The sequence below is a fragment of the Myotis lucifugus genome, unplaced genomic scaffold (genome assembly GCF_000147115.1).
Source record: "Myotis lucifugus unplaced genomic scaffold, Myoluc2.0 scaffold_126, whole genome shotgun sequence".
NCBI classification, from domain to species: Eukaryota; Metazoa; Chordata; class Mammalia; order Chiroptera; family Vespertilionidae; genus Myotis; species Myotis lucifugus.
Genome location: NW_005871174.1, coordinates 3,545,790 through 3,571,346, shown reverse-complemented (window position 1 = coordinate 3,571,346; position 25,557 = coordinate 3,545,790). Strand labels below are relative to the sequence as shown.

General features: G+C 36.4%; 1 protein-coding gene across 1 annotated transcript in view; it reads right to left on the bottom strand.

Moving 5' to 3' along the window:
* The window catches only part of COL24A1 (collagen type XXIV alpha 1 chain), a 281,993-nt gene that overhangs the window by 35,046 nt on the left and 221,390 nt on the right, over positions 1 to 25,557 (bottom strand). The window contains exons 47-50 of the mRNA XM_023758248.1: positions 19,518 to 19,571; positions 18,276 to 18,383; positions 1,860 to 1,967; positions 75 to 182 (exon numbers count right to left, since the gene is read on the bottom strand). Of these exons, the coding sequence (XP_023614016.1) occupies positions 75 to 182; positions 1,860 to 1,967; positions 18,276 to 18,383; positions 19,518 to 19,571 (378 nt within the window). The remainder of the gene's footprint in view (positions 1 to 74; positions 183 to 1,859; positions 1,968 to 18,275; positions 18,384 to 19,517; positions 19,572 to 25,557) is intronic.

Below are 25,557 nucleotides of genomic sequence, written 5' to 3'. Positions count from 1 at the left end.
AGATAATGATTATTGTGCAATGATGTTCTAGTCTGTAGAACAAGTGCATAGTAAGTTTCTGAGTTGGCACATACAGGCTGCCCTTTCAGGCCAGGCTCTCCACATGGTCCTTGATCACCTTGGGCTCCTCGGTGACCCCTTTTACCTTGAATTCCAGGTTGACCAGGTAGCCCTTGTTCACCCTATGGACAGGAACAGAAAAGTGATCTTGACTTTAAAACCTAAAAAAATATTAGATTTTAAATGAAACTCAAATATAGGCCTATCCATAGGCATAGTACAAGGCACTGGGGAAATAAAATTCTGCATGAACATCCTCCCCACCAATATTTTCCACATAAGTAATATTTGAATATTATATATAAAAAGTGTAGCAGTGGGGAAGGAGAATTCTAGAGACTGTAGTCTTAAGTGTGGAAAGAGGAGGCAAGGGGATTCCTACAAAACAAGGAGGATAGTGGGGCTATAGAGAGAATGCTGAGGGCGTGGTGTATGTGTGTGTGGGTGTGTATATGTGATCAGACTTTTATTTTATTTGAATTGTTATTATTTTTCTGTGTTTTCTTTACCATACATAGATTTCAGCTATCTAATACCAGAAATGGAGAAGTCTTCTGAAGTGTGAACACTGGTTTTTGCCACAATAACTGTTTAAATTCCATCATTAAGAAATGTCCACTATCTGTTTCCTAAGGTTTCTTTGATATCAATTCTCTTTACTCCCTCAAAGTTCACTTTAAAGACATATTTTAAAAAAAGACATATTTAGTCACAATTATTTTAATTTTAAATCAGCTCTTTTTAAAATGTATTTTTATTTTGTTTTTGAAATGAGAGTGGTGATAGCTTTCATACCATTTCTAAAAATAAATTTAGGAATCAGGTGGAGATTAGAGACAGGTTAATGAAAACATGATGCTTGGTAGACTTTGACCAAAGATTCTTTAAGATTAACAAATTATCATTCACTTTCTTGAGTCAAAGGGATAGGGCAGGGACTTGACAAATATGGGTTCAATTTACTGCAGAAACACACATGAGAGATAGGGAGTCTTTCTTATTTTCCTACTTTTAGCATTTGCTCAGCTACATTGAGCTATAGTGGAAAGGGCAAATCATTAACACATGGGTCAAGTTGTAAACAGTACGCATCTGGCTCATCATTTTCAGTTTACTGGTATAAGTCAGAATATCCAAAAAGTCGTTAGAAGTGGAATTGTGAATATGGAATTAAGAGGTAATAATGATGAGGGTGCCAATGTCTTAATCCTAGACTTTTATGAAATAAACTGGATTCAATTCCCAGTCTTGGCTGTCTGGTCAATTCTGCATTGAGATATTTCTAAGAGAAGTTGTTTGGAAAACCTACTGACATGTGACAATACTCTATGCAGTGAATGTTAATACAAGACTTACTGACAGTCACTCTGACTCTAAGAAATAATCTATAGTCTATATTCACTAATTGGTTGGTTAGGTCCAGACTTAGAGAAACAGAAAGTATACCTGAGAAAGTATGTATCTGGAAGTAAATAAGATTTTGATGTTTTAGAGAAGAAGGTGGATGACAGGAAGGGAAAACAAACAAACAAAACAACCAAAATGAGTCAAAGAACATTTTTAAAAGCATTTCCAGTCCTGGATGAATGAGTTATTTTGGCAAATTGCATGCACTGTAGCTATCATGGGAGGTGGACATGTCAAGGCCACACACGTTCCTTTCTTCCTAACATGTTTTTATTATTAGCCAAATTTTATTAAAAGCTATTAATCTTACCATCCTAGAATGTAGCCAATGAACTTAGGGCCAGTGAGGATGGTCAATATTATTCATCCATCAGAACAAGACATTAAAGTACCTTTGGGCCTAGGATTCCTGGGCTTCCCGGCAGGCCTGGTGAACCCTTTGCTCCGCGAGGACCTGGAGACCCAGCCAGTCCTGTTCTTCCTGGGCTGCCTCTGATGCCCTAAATAGCACAGATAAGAAATGAAAACGGGGGCAGTTCCTAAAAAACCCGCCCAGAGGCTTCATAAATGTAGGAGGGGTTGGTCTTGTGAAATGCCGCTGTTAACACACTACCCATGTCTGGGAGTCATCTTGGGCTTCTTTCCCAAATAAGTGAAATGTTTAAAAAATGTTTTGGCCCACCAAAAAGTCTCTAATTAATGTAATGGTCTTGGGTTTTTGAAATGAAAACACGGAGGCAGTACAAATTCCACCAGTATCTTCTGACTTAAGTAGCCTATGTGTAAAGTATGTCTGTTGTATTCTAACTTTTTGTATTATACTCTGGTGTACATGACAAATCTAATAACTGGTTAATATCTCCTTAACAAGAATATTCTGCCCTGGCTCAGTTGGTTGAGCATCATCCCGAGCAGCAAAAGGTCTCTGGTTTGATTCCCAGTCAGGGCACATGCCCAGGTTCCCAGTTTGATCCCCGGTTGGGGTGAGTGTGGGAGGCAACCACTCAATGTGTTTCTCTCACTTTGCTGTTTCTCTTTCTCTCTGTCTCTCTTTCTAACCCACCCCTCTCCCTCCCTTCCACTGTCTCTAAAAATCAATGGGGACTTGTATGCCTGCATAATAGCATAACCAATGGACTCAGACACTAGGGCATTGGGGGCTTGTCTTGGGGGGTAGGAGTGGCCGGGGAGGGGCCAATGGGAGGGGGGCGGGGAAGGAGATATATGTAATACTTTAAACAATAAAAAAATCAATCAAAAATCAATGGGGGAAAAAACCTCTAGTGAGGATTAACAACAACAAAATATATATCTACATTATTAGACCAAACATTTGGCACGATATTCCTACCTCACAGGAATGTGACAGAAAAGTTAGGAAATTTAAAATGAAGTATCTTACACAACAGAATTCTCCACAAAAAAAAAATGAAAATAAAGTTGCAACTAAAATAAGTTTTTGGATGGTTTGTTTGTTAGCCCAACAAGGAAAGTTGCTTCTTGATTTAATTAGATTGTGCAGCAAAAATAAACTTGCTTAAGATTGCTAGCCTTTTGGTAGAATCTGTTGCTTAAAGTGTTGAGGACATTAGAGCGGCATCAATAGTCAAGTAAAAAACAAAGAAAAAGCTTTTGAGTGGTTTTCTTGCCTCTTGATGAATCCATAGATGTTAGTATAATAGTCCTGCCTTATCCAAAGGGGACATTCCAAAACCCTGAGTGGATGCCTGAAACATGGATAGTACTGAACCTTCTATATGTATACTATGTTTTTTCCTATACATACATGCCTATAATGAAGTTTAATGTATAAATGAGGCACAGTAAGAGACTAACAATAACTAATAATAAAATTACAACAATGTACTGTAATAAAAGTTACATGAATGTGTTCTATCTCAGTATATCTTAGTGTTTGTACTGTACTCACTTTTTCTCTTACAGGAAGCACTTTATGACTTCCCTTTAGCACATGTGAATTGCCAGCATCATTATTCTTGTGTTTTGGAGCCATTATTAAGTACAATAAGCGTTATTTGCTCATAAGCATTGCCGTACCCAACAGTAGATCTGTGGGCTATCTTATAAGGTCTTGAGTATCCTATCCCTGGATGTACTGTAGAAGTAATTGATGCCATGGACAGAGGACAAGCATCACATGACAGATTATGCTAGATGATTTTAGGATACTTCAATGTCCAGAATTCTAAAATAGTCCTACTTCACCTCACTTAAATTTTACTTTCATGTGATACAGAGACAATGGACATTCAGATACTGTTGAATATTCCTGAGGCCAATAGGTATTTTTAGCTGAGAATAAGGACTTTAGGACTAAGTGTATACTTGAAACTTTATTGTAGTTTCAGTGCTATCAGACATTTAATACAACACGATGAATATGCTCCAAGTTTTTTACTGTTCATGTTGGTTTCTTAGAGAGAAATTTGAGGACAGTAGCAGAGTGTTCTGTACAAATTTCCAAACAATGTTTCCTACAAGTAGAGAACAAACATTTTTTATTATGGATACACAGATGGATGAGTAATTTTGCTTTCAAGAGAAACAGATGTTAATCCCTAGGCATTCTTTCCAATGTGTTAAAATGATTTGACTAAAACCCATCAGCAAAGGGTATGTCATTCTGAGGAAATTTTAAAAAGTATATAAAATCACAATTATTAATTTTTTCAGAGATGCTGAAACCAATCAACAATTTTCCTAAGTCTTAAAAAAGTTAATAGAATGATAAGAATATATGATGTCTCATGGCCAGAGATTTTCATTATCCTCAGATATGAGCCTTTTATATATATAGAAGATAATTGACATATAATATTGTGTCAATTTAGATGTATAATGTGTTGGTTTGATACATTTATATTTTACAATATGATTAATACAGTACTCTAGCTAATATCTTTATCATGTTACATATTCATTATTTCTTTTTTGTTTTTAGAACACTTATGATTTGATCTTTGAGCATGTTTGAAGTTTATAATACAGTATTGTTGACTATAATTACTGGGTTGTGTATTAACTCTCCAGAACTTATTTATCTGCAAGATATAAATGTGTATCCTTAAATTATTTTTGAACTCTGAAGAAAAGGGTCCATTTTTGATAAGATTGAAACTGATGGCTATTTAAGGCTTGGATTCCAAGGAAACACACATTTGGATCAGTACTGACATCAACAACAACATCAATGATGACAACAACACTATCAACCACAAGAGCTACTTTTTATTGAGTGTCTTCCATATGTCTGAAACTGTAATGGCAATGTGGTTGAATTGTTTTATTTACTCTGATATCAGTTAAGGAAAGAAGATATAGTTGCCTTTTACTTTGACTTCCCCGTAGGGAAAGAAAGGAATACTTTAAGTATAAATCTGCCTTCATTCTGGAAAGATCTGGGATGGAAAATAGGGCTATGTGCACAAATTTACAGACAGATTTTGGAACAATGATGACTGGTTTGTGTATAATTGTGAAACATGGCAAAGAGAATGTCTGTTATTCTCCAGGCCCCTTGGTTTAGCAGCCTTAATCTCATTAGGACTGAAACAAATATATTAAGAAATAAGTAAGAAAAAAATGGTTTGTTATAGGCAACAATAAAAATCCACACTTGAGAGGATTAGCAAAGGAAGACTATCTTAAAAATTGTGTTGAGTGAGATGATAAACATTTCATGTTAATTTGATTGATTTTTCAGCAAATTAACATCAAAAAATCAATTTATCATTGATTTTTTAATGATAAATTTAAAATGACATTGAATTTCAAATTAGGTAATGTTTTTCTTTAAAATACTACCCTTGAAATTACTAGGATAAGTGTTTTTTTCCTTTCCCTACTGACAAGCATTATGTTGATATATTTACTGTGTAAGAATATGGTAATTAAAAAATTATTTTACTTTCTATAATACAAAAAATAACTATGATGCCCTGATGTTTTCTTTTACATTATTGGGCAAAATATATACTGCATTTTTTGTTAAGGCAGCAAACCAATGAGTTATAAAAATAATACCTAGCTTCCTTTACTCCAAGCTATTAAAAACACTTCTGTTTAAGTAGGAATTTCTCATTTTATTTGGTTTACTAAATATATCCATCTCAGGAAAGAATTGGCTGCTTAAAATATGTGGGATGGTAATTATTAGTTGATTATATGGGAGGCTACATTATATTTAGATAATGTAGCATTCATACATTTTCCTACAGTGCTAATCATAAGTAATGTGGCTGAATGCTAGAAATAAGATTTATGAATGAGCTGTGTATTAAAGTTAGGAGGTAACTTTAATTTTGAATCTCTAAACATATTAAAGCTTATGGAACTCAGAGCAGGGTTGAGCCAAGTCTTAAGGCTGTGAAGACAGGTCTGCTTGACTTAGGTTCATTCCCAAGAGTATACAAAACGAACTGTTGTTCAGCTTTAATGAATACTGGCATTTCAACATTGTATTACATCACAGAGTGCAAATGGCACTATAATATTGGACAATATTAGTATATCATATGAAATCTCCTTTACCCGGGTCTCAACTCATAATCACAGGACTAACAGGGACAGAAAGAGGCTATTTTATCTATATTTAGCTTAGACATGTCTAGGTTCACATCACTATGAAAAATTAAATGTCCATATTTTATTTCAAACAAAAAAAAATCTATCTCTATACTATCTCATTTGAACCTCTGATAATCCAGTGACTATGCCAAACTTGCTGACTGCAGGTTTTTTCATCTTAGTTCCTTCCTATGGTATGTTCTTCCTTTATTCTTTATACACCTGGCTTAGTCTTACCTTTAGTCCTCAGCTGAAGTATAACCTTCTCAGTGAGGCCTCCATAGTCTGTTTCATCCATATCAAAACCCTACTTATTTCATTCATAGCACTTACCACAATTCAGAATTAACTAATTTGTTTATTTATAGACTACTAACCAATTATTTGGTGATCCATATTCAATTGTAATTTATTTTTTTGGGGGGGGGTGTCAAAAATAGTCAAATGTCAGCAATTTCTTGCTGTTCCATGTATATTGCATGAATTCACTTATTTTTTTAAAATTTTGTTTTATTGCTTAAAGTATTACAAGAGTAGTACATATGTCTCCTTTTTTTCCCTCTTGACCTTCCCCCGGCCTCTCCTACCCCCCAGTGTCTTGTGTCCATTGGTTATGCTTATATGCATGCATACAAGTCCTTCGGTTGATCTATTACGCCCACCCCAACCCTCCCCGGCCTTCCCGCTGTAGTTTGACAGTCTGTTTGATGCTCCTCTGCCTCTGTATCTATTTTTGTTCATCAGTTTATAATGGTCTTTATTATCCATAAATGAGTGAGATCATGTGGTATTTTTCTTTCATTGACTGGCTTATTTCACTTAGCATAATGCTCTCCAGTTCCATCCATGCTGTTGCAAATGGTAAGAATGCCTTCTTTTTTTATAGCAACATAGTATTCCATTGTGTATATGCACCACAGTTTTCTAATCCATTCATCTGCTGATGGGCACTTAGGCTGTTTCCAAATCTTAGCTATGGTAAATTGTGCTGCTATGAACATAGGGATGCATATATCCTTTCTGATTGGTGTTTCTGGTTTCTTGGGGTATATTCCTAGAAGTGGGATCACAGGGTCAAATGGGAGTTCCATTTTAACTTTTTGAGGAAACTCCATACTGTCTTCCATAGTGGCTGCACCAGTCTGCATTCCCACCAGCAGTGCACGAGTGTTCCTTTTTCTCCACATCCTCTCCAGCACTTGTCGTTTGTTGGTTTGTTGATGATAGCCATTCTGACAGGTGTGAGATGGTACCTCATTGTTTTGATTTGCATCTCTCAGATGATTAGTGACTTTGAGCATGTTTTCATATGTCTCTTGGCTTTCTGAATGTCCTCTTTTGAAAAGTGTCTATTTAGGTCCTTTGCCCATTTTTTGATTGGATTGTTTATCTTCCTTTTGTTAAGTTGTATGAGTTCCCTATAAATGTTGGAGATTAAACCCTTATTGGTGAGAACATTGGCAAATATGTTCTCCCATGCAGTGGGCTTTCTTGTTGTTTTGTTGATGGTTTCTTTTGCTGTGCAGAAGCCTTTTGTTTTGATGTAGTCCCATTTGTTTATTTTCTCTTTAGTTTCCAATGCCCTAGGACAGTGATGGCGAACCTATGACACACGTATCAGAGGTGACACGCGAACTCATTTTTTTGGTTGATTTTTCTTTGTTAAATGGCATTTAAATATATAAAATAAATATCAAAAATATAAGTCTTTGTTTTACTATGGTTGCAAATATCAAAAAATTTCTATATGTGACATGGCACCAGAGTTAAGTAAGGGTTTTTCAAAATGCTGACACGCCAAGCTCAAAAGGTTCGCCATCACTGCCCTAGGAGCTGTATCAGTGAAGAAATTGCTTCGGCATTTGTCTGAGATTTTGTTGCCTTTGGATTCCTCTAGTATTTTTATGGTTTTCATCTTACATTTAAGTCCTTTATCCATTTTGAGTTTATTTTTGTGTATGGTATAAGTTGGTGGTCTAGTTTCATTATTTTGCATGTATCTGTCCAATTTTCCCAACACCATTTATTGAAGAGACTGTCTTGACTACATTGTATGTTCTTGCCTCCTTTGTCGAATATTAATTGGGCATAGTGGTTTGGGTCGATTTCTGGGTTCTCTATTCTATTCCATTGATCTATATGTCTGTTCTTGTGCCAGTACCAGGCAGTTTTGAGAACAGTGGCTTTGTAATACAGCTTGATATTTGGTATTGAGAGCCCACCTACTTTGTTCTTCTTTCTCAGGATCGCTGTGGCTATTCGGGGTCTTTTTTTATTCCAGATGAATTTTTGGAGAGTTCGTTCTAGATCTGTGAAATAAGTCATTGGTATTTTAATGGGGAGTGCGTTGAATTTATAGATTGCTTTGGGTAGTATGGACATTTTAATGATGTTGATTCTACCAATCCATGAACATGGTATGTTCTTCCATCTGTTTATGTCTTCCTCTATCTCTTTTTTCAATATCCTGTAGTTTTCTGAGTAGAGGTCTTTTACCTCCTTAGTTAAGTTTATTCCTAGGTATCTTAATTTTTTTGGTGTGATGGTAAATGGGATTGCTTTTTTAGTCTCTCTTTCTGTAAGTTCACTATTGGTGTATAGAAATGCCATAGATTTCTTGGTGTTAATTTTGTATCCTGCTACATTGCCGAATTCATTTATTAAGTCTGATAGTTTTTTGATGGAGTCTTTAGGGTTTTTTATGTACAATATCATGTCATCTGCGAATAAGGACAATTTTACTTCTTCTTTTCCAATTTGGATGCCTTTTATTTCTTATTCTTGTCTAATTGCAATGGCTAATACTTCATGAATTCACTTCTTTGCCCATGAATTCACTTCTTTGTTCATTGCTCCATTTCCTAACTCCTGGCTCAGATTAAGCACTACATAAATATTCCTACGAGGCTCCCAGGACCACGACGAGGATAAATATTGATTGAATTAATAAATATTAGCTTAACCATGAATATTTAATATTATTAAAAGATGATGATTCAATAAGTCCATGCAGTGTACTAAGCATTTCACAAACAATATTTTCATTTGATTCTAAAAACCACACCAATTATGTATTATACTCATTTTATGGATGATGCTTAAGATGTTAAAAAGCTAACACATCTTAATTTTAAACTCAGGTCTCCAAAATCATACTTATGCGAAGAATATTCATTCCTCAAATATTTACTGAGCTTCTTCTATGGATCTGTCACTGTGCTATGTGCTAGAGATACAGAGAAAACACAATCTCAGTTCTACAGGAGTTTACAATCTCTTGGAGGAAGAAAGACATGAAGATAAGGAATAGAAACCATATTATCCAGGCTCTGACAGAAGCAGTGTACAGAGTGTGCAGAAGTTCAGAGCATGCATGCTTAACTCTGAGTGCAGGGTCAGGGGAGAGCACCTGAAAGTAGCAGTTCCATTTAGTCCTGGAAGATCAAAAAGTTGTTCATCCTAAAGTTAGAGGGCAAGATGGATGAGCTTTCCAAGCAGAGGGAAAAACATGTCTGAATAAAAACATGAAAGAGAGGGAAATACACAGAATTTGGGGGATGTCTTAGTAATTAAGCACACAGTCTTTTTTTAAAAAAATATATATTTTATTGACTTTTTACAGAGAGGAAGGGAGAGAGCTAGAGAGTTAGAAACATCAATGAGAGAGAAACATCGATCAGCTGCCTCCTGCACATCTCCTACTGGGGATGTGCCCGCAACCCAGGTACATGCCCTTGACTGGAATCAAACCTGGGACCCTTCAGTCCGCAGGCCGATGCTCTATCCACTGAGCCAAACCGGTTTCAGCTAAGCATACAGTCTTGAAGGAGTCTAGCATAGTGGTTAAGAACACACTCTCTGAATCTAGATGGCCTGATATTGAATACTGGTTCTATTATTTGTTGTCTGTGTGACCTTAGGCAAGTTATTTATATCTCTGAATCTAAGCTTCCTTTTCTGTAAACTGGAGATAATGGGTTTTCCTACTTCATGAAGTTTTTGTATTAAGTAACTTTATGTATATTTAACAAGTAGAATACCACCTGATACATAATAAGCACTTAATAATTATTTGCTGAAATGCACAGCACTCGTGAGGAGAAAGGTAGAATGTAAGATTGGATATATATAAACAGAGACCAGATTATGAAGGAACAACATTCCACAAAGAGTATGAACTTGATAGGATTATTGCAAGTCATTGAAGACTCAAGTAGGAAAGTTAATCCTTTAGCAAGTCTTTCATTTTGTTGCTAGTAAGCAGCCAAATACATTGAGCTTTGGCTGCTCTGGAAGAGTTCCTAATGAGCGGAAAATAAGCCAAAGGAGCAGCAGTAGAAGAGGGAGAAAGTAGTAATCAGTGTAAGGCATAACTGATCATCAATCTCTTAAGTCATCAAGAGTTGAAAGGATTTGCTGAATGCAGGTATGTTTCTTTCTTCAAAGTACTGAGAAGAAATAAATGTATCTTTGTAGAAACAAATTTCTTTAGTGTGCCTAGCAGCCCTAGCTCATGGACCAGAGAAGGCACAGCCCAGATGGGTGACAGGGCTGCTGGTGTTTCTAATAGAAGCTCCCACGGTGGTCCTGCTACTCTATGGTTGGATTGTGAGTGGGCTGATGAAGTGTGTGTTTCCTTCTTATACTGGACACTGTCCACAAGTGGAAAACTCAAAACGTTCCATGTTCTTTTTGGGACAAGCATCTTGTTTGAGACAACACTTGAGCCTGTATTCACCTGACAAACTGCAAAGTCAAGATTGAAAGGCCTTGATTTGTCCTAAATCAAGTTGTTCATTTTGTTTTTTTCCATTCTTCCCAATAACCAATTTGATTAGTTGTAGCAATAAAAAAATACTTGTAAGCCTTCATTTTGATGACAAATGGATTTATGATCTCTGCAGAGAAAAGTTGTTTTCCTTTTTCATAAATGATTGAGGCACTGTGCTTGCACAGAAGTCCAACTCAATGAAAACGGCATGTAGATTCATTTACTACAGATGTGCTCGGTTGACTAGTCTTAAAACTCTCATTTCTACAGAAGGAAATTCACACAGGCAACTGTGAACCTCCCCAACACTGGCTTTCGGTGAGTCATGTGACCTTGAAAAAAAACATTGAAACTGCAGAGTGAATATGCCAGGAATTCTTTAACTCCTTGGCCACATTAAAAAAAAAATAAAAAAAAACCCCAACAAAATAAACAAAATGAAAAAACCAAAGAACATTGTTTAGGAAAATCAGGCAGTTGCATAATGCTAGAAATCCCTGAATAAATATTTTTCTCAGTGGAAAAATTCAGCCGTCTTTAAAGGTAAGCCAAAAGACACCACAATGCCATGATTTAAAAAAAAAAAAAGACCAATGGAAAGATGTTCTTATCCTTTGTTGAAAATATTCCAGGGAATTTGCTAATATTTAGAAACTCTATTACTCTCTGAAGTAGTTTTTCTATCAACATAGTAGGATTTAGAAATTATCTTAGAAATCATATTCCCTAATGACCAGTTTAGCCATTGCTACCTAATTTCATTGAACAGACATTCTCATTCTACTTTCACAGCAAATATTCTATATGGAGCAGAGACATCAGTAGAAAATATTTCCATATTCATCAATACCAAAGTAAACTTTAGGATTAAAAGGAGAATTCCTCAAGGAAAAATTACTTTGTTTTTGTTTTGATGAATATAAAACACTTAAGTACTTAATAACATCCTGTTATCCTAAGTATGCATGTAAAATTTCTCTAACTTAATTATAACAAAAAGCTAAAAAGATGATTTATGATCTGATAAATCATTGCTTACTAATTGCAATACCAGACAGCATTCAACTTCATGGCCATGAGAGATATTCAATATTATTGTAATTCATTCCAATTTCTTTCATCATAAAATTCAATGAGTTTTTTTATACTAGCCATATGTAAAGGGACACGTGTTTCAGAATCTGATTTCTAAAAACCATCCCCAACTAGAAGGAGAATAACTAAAGAAATGGAGCTAGAATATACAGGTTAGTTGTCTTACCAATTCATACTCAGATTCTTCTTTCCTTTGATAATGTCTTCAGCCTCTGCATTTCCACTAGATACTACTAGCATTTAAATAGGGCTGAGGTTCTCTCATATAAAAATATGTTCAACTTGGAATTTTAGTTTCTTCTCTAGTTATTGCCCTACTTTCTCTGGCAGAGCCAAATTTCTCCACTGAATTTTCTGAATATCTGGATTCTCTCCTTGGTCTCTCATGAAGCACTCCAATCCTGTTTCTGCCCTCACTCATCAACCAAATGGTTATTTGCTAAAGTTATGAATGACCTCCATATACTAAAACACGATGGTTATAATTTCATCTTACTAGCTTTCGATAGTACACAAGATTCTTCCTTGCACACACCAGAAACAAGCCCTATATAATTTAAGCAGAAATTTACTGAAAAGACAACAGGTAGCTCATATAATTACTGATAAACCTGGAAAAGCAGGTTTGAAAAATGGATAGAATTAAAGGGAGATGAGGCAGCCCGAATTTGGACACTGCAGTGTGCGCCAGCCCTGGGAACTGAATGCTACTGATGTTACTGCCATTGCCCAAAGAGCAGAATCTCTATTGTTCCTGCTTCTATATATCACCAACTTCCCCAAATGAAGGCCTAGGTATATAGAACTGATTGGTTGCATTTAGGTCTGGGGCCTACATCCTTGTTTCAAGGAGGGACTGGAAAGTGAAAGTCTGAATAAAAAAAAGTTTTTATTGATTTTATAGAGAGGGGAAGGGAAAGATACATAGAAACATCAATGATCGGCTACCTCCCACTGGGGTTGGAGCCCACAGCCCATGCATGTGCCTTGACCATGTTCTGGAATTAAACCAGTAACATCTTGGTTCATGGGTTGAAACTCAACTGCTGTGCCACCCTGGCTGGACAGAAATTTTTGACTTCTGTAGTAGAAGCTAGTCTCCTGCCAAGACTAAAAAAGAGTAAATATAAAAATTTCTAAACATAAAAATGGGCTTAAGATGCTGAGTAGCCAAAATGAAACCAAAATTTATTTAAAAAATGTCCAACAAACTCTCTCAGGATTATTAAATATAATTGATTACTTTCTCCTTCTTGGACTATTGTTTCTTAAGTTTTCATGACATTACATTCTTTTTCTCCTATCTATTATGATCACTCCATTCAGTTTCCTTTGCAGTCTCCTCTTCCTCCTTTACCTGACTTCTAAATGATAGAATTCCTCACAGCCTGAGTCTGGACTTTCTTTCCATTGTTTATTTTATATTTGTGTTTGTTTGTTTTTTTCATTTGCTCCCCTAATCTGCTCACTGCCCCTTCTCTATCTCACCATTTGTTCTGGGAATCTGACCTTCATGGACTGCCTCACCTGGGTTCTCTTGTCCTCTGAATTCCAGGTATGGTTGGCCAATGGGATGTACCACTACGATATGGAAAAGTGGGATGAGAGAGAGGTAATATATTGATTTCTCTCATTGCCCCCAGCTTTGCTATTCTGCCAGTGGCTGAATTATTTTCAACTATGGCTCCTGTGAGGTGCCCCCATTTCCAACAACTCCACGTGACTTTTTTTTTAAATATTATTTTATTGATTTCAGAGAGGAAGGGAGAGGGAGAGAGAGATAGAAACATCAATGATGAGAGAGAATCATTGATTGGCTGCCTTCTGCAGGCCCCACACTGGGGATCGAGCCTGCAACCTGGGCATGTGCCCTTGACCGGAATTGAACCTGGGACCCTTCAGTTCACAGGCCAAGCAATATCCACTGAGCCAAACTGGCTAGGGCTCCACATGACTCTTGACTTGACATTATTTCTTCCCTTTAACCTTTCAGGTCTAAGGGTGATAACCACTTCCTACTGTTGATAGTCTCTAAGTTCCCTAAACATTCTTTACTGGCAGTCTTAAACCTGTCTACATTTCTCTAAATAGTTTCTTCAAAATTCCAACTGAGTGTTCCACATACTTCCTTACAGGACTCTGATTGGAGCATTTTTATATGTTGATGACTCTCAAATTAATATTTGACCTCCTCTCTAAGCTCTAGCCTAAAATACTAAAACCAACTTATCTCCACTTGAATATCATAACCTTACCCATAAGATTTGGGCCTCCTTCAGTCATGGCTTTTTTAGTGACAAGCACTACAATGCACTGAGTTAGAAACTTGCAAAAGTTAAAAATATGGAAGTTATCCTTGACACCTCCCCCTTTACCTCTTATAATGAAACTAGAGCCCAGGTGCATGAAATTTGTGCACTGGGGGGGGGGGTGTCCCTCAGCCCGTCTGACTGCCAGTTTAGGCCCAATCCCTGTGTGATCGAGCCTAAACCAGCAGTCGGACATCCCTCTCACAATCTGGGACTGCTTGCTCCCAACTGCTTGCCTGCCTGCCTGCCTGATTGCCTCTAACTGCTTCTGCCTGTCAGCCTGATCACCCCCTAACCACTCCCCTGCCAGCCTGATCGACACCTAACTGCTCCCCTGATGGCCTGATCATCCCCAACTGCCCTCCCCTGCCGGCCTGGTCACCCCCAACTGCCCTCTCCTGCCAGCCATCTTGTGGTGGCCATCTTGTGACCATATGGGGGCGACCATCTTGTGCAAAGGAGTGACAGTCAATTTGCATATTACCTCTTATTATATAGGATATCAAGTCCTGTTAAAGATACCTCCTAAATAATACCTAAATCCATCCACTTCTTTCCATTTCCACTTCACAAGTGTAGTCTAAGCCATGAACATATGTAGCCTGGAATACTGCAATAAACAGTCTTCTTATTGTCTCCTGTATCTAATATTTCTCCCTTCCAACCCATTTGGCATACTGGAGCCATAGGGAATCCTTTAAAAATGTAAAATTGGATAATGTCACTCCTAAGCTTAAACCTCAATGGGTTCTTACTGTCTTTAAATAATGTTCAATATCCTTACTATGACCTTCTATATCCACTATGATGTGTCCCTTGTATACCTGAACAGAATCAAACTCACTCTATAACTTGCTTACTAAACTTTAGCCCCTAATTGGTCTTATTATGGTTCTTCAAACACAATGTTCTTCCTAGCTTTGTATATGCGGTTTTCTCTACCTACTAGTAGAATGCTTCTTTCCTGCTCCCCAACACAATGATTATTTCTAATTTCCTAACTCTTACTTATTACTCAGTGTCATCTCTCCTTGCCACCTCCCTAATATAACACCACTTTACACATTGTAAATTATGTAAGGTATAATTGACGTAAAGTAAGTTGGAATAAAGAATCCACCTGTGCCCTGACCTAACTCAGTTGCTTAGAGCATCATCCTGATGTGCCAAAGTTGCCAGTTTGATCCCCAATCAGGGCACATACAAAAAACAACCAATGCATGCATAAATAAGTGGAACAACAAATCGATATTTCTCTCTCTCTCAAATCAATTTAAAAAGAACACACCTGTGAAATCATTATCACAAACAAGATAACATATTCACCCTCCCAAAGTGTTCCCTATCCCTTTGTAAGCCATCCTTCCCCTGCTTCCCAACATGCACTCCCATCTCCAGGAAAACACTAATTTGCTTTTGGTCACTACAGATGAGTTTACAATTCCTACAATTTATGTAAGCAGAATCACACAGTATGTGCCCCTTTTTGTCTGCTCTTTAAAAAAACCCTCAGTGTATCTACTGGCATATTGAGATTGATTCATGTGGTAGCATGTATCAATAGCTCATTCTTTTTATTGCAGACTAGCATTTTATTGTACATATGTACTACAATTTGTTTAGCAATTCATCTTTTGATGGACATTTGGGTTGCCTCCAGTTGGGGTGATTACAAAGAAAGTTGCTATGAATATTCATGTGCGAGTTTTTGTGTGGACATAAGCTCTCATTTCTCTTGGCTAGGAGTTAAATGGCTGGGTCATATGATAGTTATATGCTTAACATTTTAAGATACTGCCAACATATAGGACAATTGACATCTTAATAGTATTAAGTCTTCTGATCCATTAACATAGAATACATACCACTTATTTAGGTCTTCTTTAATTTCTGTCAGCAATGTTATATAGTTTTCAGTATACAGGTTTGCACATTGTGTGTGGGGGTCAGATTATGCCATTTTAATGCTATTTTCAGAACTATTCTCTACCAGTAAATGTTAATTTCTGACTGTTCATTGTTAGTATATATTGTCAGTATATAGAAATACAATTCAGTTTTGTATATTCATCTTGCATTTTAGTAACCTTCCTAAATTTACTTATTATTTTGTTTTGTGCTTTTTTTTTTTTATATTTGAGCTTCTTTTAAGACTGAGATATCAAATGAAAGTCCTTTTTTAACCCAACTGATGTTAACGGCATCCTATATAATAAAACCCTAATATGCAAATCAACTGAATGTTCCACTGGTAGCTATGATGCGCACTGACCACCAGGCCGCCAACCAGGTCGGGTGCCAGCGGGGGCCCTCCAATCGCCCTGCCTGTCACCCCACAGATCGGCCCTGATTGCTGGCCAGGCCTAGGGACCCTACCCTATATATTGGGAACAGTCTTTTAGATTTAAAAATTAAAACTTGGCAATGCTACTCTAACACTGAAAAAATAGGATGATGCAGCAATGACTCTGATGCATGCATGGACTCTGGCTTACACATTTTGTGGTCAGCCCTGATTCTGACACTTATAACTGTGACAAAGCCAATTATTTAACTTCTCTCTGCTTCAGTTTTTTTCACCCATAAGATGGGGAAAATGGTACTACTGCTTCAGAAGGATCATGTTATGTACTACTTTTTATAATCAGGGCAAAAAAAGGTAGCTGCCCATACAACAGCAAGATGCCTTTCACCTGTATGAAAAGTATGGTCACTGGTGCATGCAGTGTCCTGGATTGCGAGAGGGATGTCTGACTGCCGGTTTAGGTCCGACATCCCCCCGAGGGTCTCGGATTGCCAGAGGGCACTGGCTGGACTGAGGGACACCCCCCTCCGTGCACGAATTTCATGCACTGGGCCTCTAGAAGTCTTTAAGATAACTAGTTTAATTAAAAACATTAGTCTGGCTATCAAAGTTTTCTAGACCTTAACCTGATAATGCTCTGATGTTCTGACATATTGCCCCTAAATAAATAGAAACCATGTTAAGTCTCTTTATTAACATTCACCTTTTCAGATAGAATCTGGGCAGATATTTATTTCTAAAATAAAATTAAGTTGGTTACATCATAGTTTCATAGTTTTTGTTTTTAACAATGAGATAATTCATTATAGTAAATGAAAACTATTAATTTGGGTTTGGGTTTAGGTACAGCATCATGCTACATTTGATAAACACTAGGATTAATTTATTATTTAAGAAGAGAAAAACAGATGCACATGTACAAATAACAGAAAGATACCAGGGTAAATTTTACTTGGTTCTTGGAAATATGTGGTTAATGGCCCTGGCTGGGTGGCTTAGTTGGTTGGAGCATCGTCCCAGACACCAAAAGGTTGTGGATTTGATTGCTGGTCAGGGCACAAACTTAGGTAGTGTGTTCCATGCCCCCTGGGGCAACCCATTGATATCTCGCTCTCTCTCTCAAATCAATAAAAACATATCCTCAGATGAAAACAACAAATTTCATTATTATGATGACATGAGGGAAGGAAAGAAGAGAAATGCTAAATGAAGATAAAGTATGATTTTTAAATTTCTGATAAAATAAGATAGAACTTTTATAGAAAAATAAGAGAGAATCTATGTCATTGCATCACCAGATATATAGAGAAAAAAAATATTCACACAATTTTTTGTCAAGTAAAATACTGATAAAAGTAAAGGAAAAATAATTTTTGGCAGAACCTACTTTGAGGTACTGCCAGGCTTCAATGTTCCAAAAGTGGCATTTGATGAACTCAAAACATAGCCAGGTTGGATAGTCCCTAAAACTGCTTCTTTCTGGTCTTTATTTACAAGATTTTATATGTGTAAAATGGCATAAGTGAAAAATATGTGTTATTCAATATAAAATATCCAAGCGAATGTACCAATTGATACTCTCTGGAAATCATAAATACAATTCCAAAATAAGTATTAAAGAAATGATTAGCTTAATTTCAGCCAACGTCAAAGCTAAGAAAGGTAGCCAAAATATCTATGGTCTTGCAAGGAGACACTATACGTGAAGAATGAAAAGCAAAGAGATATTCAATCTACTTACAGGAAGTCCCTGTTTTCCTGGTAGCCCCACTTTTCCAGGGTTTCCTGAAATGCCATCTGTTCCTTGGTGTCCTTGCCGGCCCTTTGGCCCAGGTAGGCCTGGAAACCCCTTGGTAATTAAAAATGACTTGGATTATAGAGAGATACTGTACAGGTGATTAAATAACAAATACCTTTATATTTATGGGTGGGGAGAGTGTTTACATTTTTAATACCCCATCCAGGGTAAATTTTCCTATTTCTTGGATTCCTTAATGGTTTATTATTTGTTTTCAAAAGATCAGGCCACTGTCTTTAAGTTCCCTAAACAAAAATGCCACGCTAATCAGCAATTTACTGTGTATCCTTTTCAGTTTTAGTGTAATTCCCTGGTATTTCTCATTGCGCAGCTCAGGTTTTACCCAGCTGTGAAGAAAAGATCAGCTATGTGCACCTGTCTGCTTAGGCTATAGGCTGCCATTCACCATCTACAAAACCTCCTATTGTATTATTTTCCAAAGGAACAAATTATAGCTCTTTTTGTTGCCACTTTGAATTAGTTCTGATTTCTATGACTGAGTCTGAACAATTTGTTTCCACTCTTGAGCAATTGGATTTTATCTGTACGAATCGCTTATCTGAACATGTTACGATTTATGTTTATTTTCTACTTTTTTGAACCAACACAGGTCACACCCAAAGCAGGTGGCTAGGGAAGACCAGCAGAAAATCTTTGCTAATAAGTCAGTCAACACATATTTGCCTAATCAGAGGAGGAAACTGGTGGCTAAGATAAAATTAATTTTTGTTCTGTGATGAAAGACTTTGTTTTTTTCCCCCTAAGACTTTCTGTTCTTTTACCAGGAAAATGAGAGGTTGAGTGCTTTAATTAAAATCCAGCTCATGTCTTTCTATCCACACTTGATGATCTCTGACCTCTGTCACCAATCACTTAGTCATGATTCCAAGTTCCCTATTTTTTGGTGGTTCACCATCAGAGAGTAGCATGAGTCCACAGAGAGGGCTCCATAATACTGGAAGCAGCATCCTTCATTGACAGAGACTTACATTTAAACAGCAAGCTTGGTTTTGAGCCAATGGTCATATTTTGTTTCCTCTATGTTCCTGCAGGGGCTTAACATTTTTCTTGAAGAAAATCTGATTTATCCAACACTTGTCATAATTGGCCCCAGACCTTTCTGCTTGCTAAAGTTGCCAACTCTATTAAGAAAAGCAAGAAAGATGCCAACGGCTGGCTACTTACAGGAATCCCAGGTTTTCCAGAAGCACCAGGAGCTCCTTTTTTCCCCATAGGGCCCTAAAAATGTAAATCACAGTTGTTAAGTGATTGCAATAAATTTAATTAAGCTTGAAGGCATAGAAAAGAACCCTGAGACTTGGATGGTGCACTACAGCAAGTACTGCCACTAGCTAGCTGTCACTGGGACTGCCATTTAAATGACCTGGGAGTCATTTTCTTCAACCTTAACTGGGAGAATTTGACCAGATCATCTATCCATTTTCATCTAGCTCCAAATTCATAGTTTAAAAATTTAAATCTTAAATCTAAGGAGGAACTGAATAGATTATTTAACAAATAACTTTCAGGCAGGGCCTTTGTCTCCTTACTGAAAGTGGCTAAGTACTTAATTAATTCAGCAGTAAACATTTATTGAGCATTTTGCACCAGGGACTCTGTTATGTGCTGGGAGTGCAAAGTAAAGTCTCTGATCACCAAGCCCTGACAGTGTAGTAACAGACATGACCTAATCAGCCTAAAATGTGCTATCTAGAAGCATAGAGAACATACTTGTGAATTAAAGAACTGATATTTATTTCCCACGGAACTCCTTGTTTTTCCATGTCTGAGACGTTTTAAATCCTAATTGATTCAGCAGCAACTGGTCTGCCAAGATAGTTAGAAACGTTACCCTTGCAAATTATGACATTATTCTGATGATATCCAAAAATTATTTTAAAAAGAGAAATGTGGAATAGAGTGACCTAGTTCATAAATAATAAAAAAAGAGCCTATGATCATTACCACAAATATTTCTCAGAAGTCATCAAAACTTCTCACAAACAGGATAATTCCACCAAAATGGGATGTTATTCAAATCTGAAGACAAATTATGCCAAAGATTCAATTTGATAACAATAAGAAAGTAAAAAAGACTACATTTTCTGAAAATGAGCTTCAGCATTTTAAGAAGAAGTAGTGTATCTAGCCACAGAGAAAAAGAGCATTTTATATGAGATAAAAATCTAACTTTTTTAGAATTTGATAATGGGGAAATATATGGATCAAGCATTCTTCAAACTTGGAAACTATTTACTTGTCTTAAAAAGTCACTAATGTGAAGTTTTTCTAAGGGTAAGAAAACAAAAAAAAATATGTGATAGTTGGTTACCTGGGTTTAGTTGAAGCTTCTGGAACATATGATCCCTATGATATATATGTGACAACACATATATTTCAGAACACAATAAAGACTTTAAAAATTGAAAAAATTCTGATTTAAGTTATCTTAAATAGCACTAATTTGGGACCTGGAGAGTATTATGCTAAGTGAAATAAGCCAGTCAAAGAAAGACAAGATCACATCATCTCACTCATATGTGGAAGGTGGGGGTGGGTGGGTGGGAGAGAAGAGATCAACCAAAGAATATATATATATATGCATAACCCATGGACACAGACAATAGGGTGGTGAAGGCCTGGGGCGGTGGGGTGGGGGGGCGTTGCTAGGGGTGGGCTTCAAGGGGTCAATGGGGGAAAAAGGGACATATGTAACACTTTCAACAATAAAAATCTTTAAAAAATAGTATATGAAGCATGATTATATTAAAATATGTTAGCCAGTGTGTTTTTTCTTGTGTACTTGTTAATATATTTCTTTTTTATGCAAAGAGATAGATTTGTTCTAGATTTATGATTTTCAAAATAGACTTTTCCCTAGCTTATGAATTTCAAAATAATCCTCTGAAAATCATGGCAGGTCATAGTTTGAGAAGAATACATTTTTTTAAAATATAAGAGCCTGATATTTAAATATTAAAAGTCTATCTTTGAGTATTAAAAACCAAAGTTATAAGGGATTCAAGTCATAAAATTGATGCCATAAAGAACTGATTTAGAAGAATTATATCAATGTAACAGAGGATTTTTCCTACCTAAGGGGATATAAGAGCTTCAAGTTGGAAAAAGATCAGAAGAGAAACAAGGCTATTGAATACCGACAGGTATATCTCTAAGAAGAACCCTTTATCCCACTCTTCCCTTTAAGACTCATGGCGGGTAGAAACAATAATACCCCTGATAAGTTTGGGGATTTGGGCACAGAGAGGATGACCAGAGAGACGAATGTCCTCATTGAGAGTCCACATAAGGTACACTGAATGTCCTCATGGAGAGTCCACACAAGCAATAGAGTCGACATTTCTGCATGAGAGGTCCAGGCCAATGGGCTTTAGAGGGTCTGAGTCCTGCAAGCACCCAGCATGGTGTGGGGAGCAGCAGAATGTTATTTCTGTGTGGCCAAGAACACATGCATGTGCTCCTTGGAAGCCCATCTAAGGAGACTTTGCACCTGAGACAAGAAAAAAAGCTATACGTGCTAACATGCCAGGAGGGCCAAGGTACATGCCAATATGGTAGGACTATGGCAACTGGGAGCCAAAGGGATGATGTGAATTTCAGGGGATTATAGTGTAAACAGATGATGACTGAAGATCAAGGTCACCTTCTATTTCTCTTCTTCACCATTGCCACCCACAATGTACCTGCAAACTGGACAAGAGAGCGAGTAGGGAAAACTCTAAATCAAATGCAGGGCATTTGAGTGGATGGAGTTAAAGGCTGTCAACTCACTAGGTTTCTATCAATTAGGTTTTACCAGTAGGTAGGATAGGCATTCAGGACAATTGATAAGTTCTATTATACGGAACATAAAGTTAATACTTTTAGTATACCTGAATTTGTGGCATAAGGTTCAGTATGTTACACATGTTTGTGAGTGTTTTATTCCAAACATTCAAATAAAATAAATCAAAGAGCTTCAAATATCACCACAAACTGATGACGTTTTGGGATGTCCATTACGTTGGGGATTATTTCAGAAGAGTTAAATGTTGGGTACTACAATCTACATATATGGGGCTATCATCATGAAAACTAGAATGTTATTCAGACTTGGATGAGCAACAGGAAGCAGCTTCCAATAGAATAACACTAAATTAAGACTAAAAATATTATTTTTAAAGTGTATTTTCCTACTTGTAATAGGACAACTGTGGCAAAATATCTCCATTGAACACAAGTGCTTAACAAATAACAGGACATAATTTCTGCTCTTTTTATGTGTTCAATTTAGAAAAGATTTATTATAATCATTGTCACCATAACTAAAAGGAAGAGGTCAGCTAGAAAAACCACAATCTTACAATGGTTTTAAATACACAAAGATCAACGAAGTATAGAACATTGGCACTTTTTAAAAAATTGTGCATTTAAAAAAAATCTCAAAGTTGAAATTGCTGGATAGTCTTACGACTAAATTAAGAACCAACCATTACTAAACATTAATCCTACACAGAGGTGGTCTGCTCAGTAAGAAAGTACAGATTGGGCCAAAGACAAAAAAATATGTTGACATATAAGGTGTTAGTAGATGATTAATTGAGTTGGTATCATTAGAAGGAAAAATAAGTCACTCTTCAATCCCCAGGAATCAAATATAATAAAGCTACAAGTATTCTACATTACTTTCACACTTAACTTATTTGTATTATTCTTTTTAAATATAAGAACATCATAAATCAATAGACTTTTTTGTTCTTATGATAGGAAAGGCAAATGAATTTTATATGTAGTCTTAAGAGTGCATGAAAAATGTTGCTTTCTTTTTTTCTGGCTAGCTTTGAAAAACCCAATTATCCTTTTGAAATTAGATCCATTCAAAATAGCTTTCTATTCATTGGGATTGCACCAGTTCATAGACCACTAGAGAAGGTAGTCTAATTCTTTGTAAAACAAACATTTTTAAATGTGCCATGTAGTCCAAACCCTCGCTTGTTTGTTTGATTTTATTTAAATGAAGCTGAACAGTTATCATGATATTTTGCTAGTTCTAACTTGTTAGAGGGCTTTAAAATGCCAACATAAATTTAGTAAGTTAGGCAAGAATTAAAATCTCTGTCTTTTTTTAACCAAGAAATTTCAATCCGCTAAAATCTGGAATTTGTTTTATGAGAAAAATAAGATTTTGGCTTGAATTTAAGTGTTTGAAAGCCATTATAAGACAGTTCACTACATTTGCATTACAAGTCTTTTAAATATGTAGTGGGTTCTGCAGTTGATTTTGACTTACTCTAACTTTTTCTTTATAGTTCACAGTCTCATGTCTGAGAGCCCAAATGAATGAATTAGTTGGTTAAGTAAAAGGTATCATATTTTGCTTAATTTATAAACCTTTTTAAAGTAATAGAGCCTTTTATATAATAACATGAGTCAGGAAGTAAAGTTTCTGGTGTTGGTTTTGTTGGTAACTAGTTCTGTGATATTAGGCAACTCATAACCTCTCTGGGACTTAAATTTCTTCATCTGGAAAATGAGAATCTTGTTCACATGAATTAAAGAGGCCATTTCCTAATCTAGAAAAACCCTCAAAACCCATAAATTTAAAGGTTTGCAAAAACAAGATGACAGCAATGGACAGGATCCACTTGACCAAATAAGGTGTCCTTAAATAAATAATAGAGTTAATGATTATTCTTGTAAAAACTATTACTATTTTACATTCTAGGAGGCCTTTTAATACAACTTGCACTGCATGCAAACATTACCCAAAATAGGAAATAACTAGTTCTCCTGGGTTACATAGAATTTAAACCATGGCTCCTTAGCACCTTTCAGTTCTGATACCCAGGAAGAGCTGACCACGTAGGCTGGAGGTGCAGTTGTCTAGAAAGAATATTTGATTTTCATTGGCATCATTATAACAGATATTAAAAAACATCAAAAAATGTCTTCTTCCTGAGATATGTCAAAGAGAAAACATTGAGAATATAGAAGTACTAATTGTAAAAGATTAGCAATTTCAGAATCAAACCTTGGGAAAGCATTTGCATTCATAGGCACTTAATGCAAATATAGGAAGTTATGTAAAAGCAGTAGCAGTGTTCTAGGTTCACAGATTTTTCCACAACTTTTCCCTTTTTTTAAAAAAAATATGTTTTTATTGATTTCAGAGAGAGGAAAGGGAAAGGAGAGAGAAAGAGAGAGAGAGAGAGAGAGAGAGAGAGAGAGAGAGAGAGAGCAACATCAGTTATGATGAGAGAGAATCATTGAGCAGCTGCCTTGTGCATTCCCCCTACTGGGGATGGAGCCAGCAACCGGGCATGAGTCCTGATTGGGAATTGAACCCTGACCTCCTGGTTCATGGGTCCATGCTCAACCATTGAGCCACACCAGCCGGGCACTTTTCCCATTTGGGTATTAAAAATTTTAAGTGATTGAGACAAATGCCTTCTTTTTTGTTAAGAGTTGCCTTCAATGGGATACTTATTATTTATTAGTTCTTATTTATTAAGAGCCTGACTGGGAGCTACTAGGTAGAGTCCAACACTATTCAAAATGGCTTCAGGTGAGAGAACACCTATGTAATATCAGATTCAACCCATTTAATTACTTAATTCCACAAGTGGGAAACACAAGTATGGGTGAAGGCTGCTTAAAATATTAGGAGAAACAGGGTCTCAAATTCATTACTTTTTAAATCTATTCTCCCCTAATTTATTATTAAAATAAAGTACATTTTATTAAGAATTTAATTTAAAATCAGAACGCCATGAAAAGCAGGGCAACAATGACCTGATGGTACAAATTACACAGCCAGTTATTACATATGGTTGAGGCAACATCTATCTGTGCGCAGGGAAAGAGACGGCTAAATTCAATGAGCCAACAGATTTTTACTTTGCTGGACAACAAGTAATTGATTTGTCTTATGGAAAAAATATTTTAAACCAATTGTGAGTCTGTATCACAAGGATGCCCCTAGCTTACTAAAACAAATAGGTGTGACTGATGTGTCTTCACTCTGCAATGCTGGCTTTAAGGCTTGTATTTCTGCTTGAAATCCCAAGGAGAGACAATAAGTTTGGGACAATCTTGGGCAATTTTCACAAAGCCAGAGTAGGCGGCGGGTAAAGGGAAATTTGGATGGCAGTCAAAACACATAAATTAATCAATAAGTCATGTTTCAATTCAATTACTGACAAATACTGTTTAGAACCCGACAGTG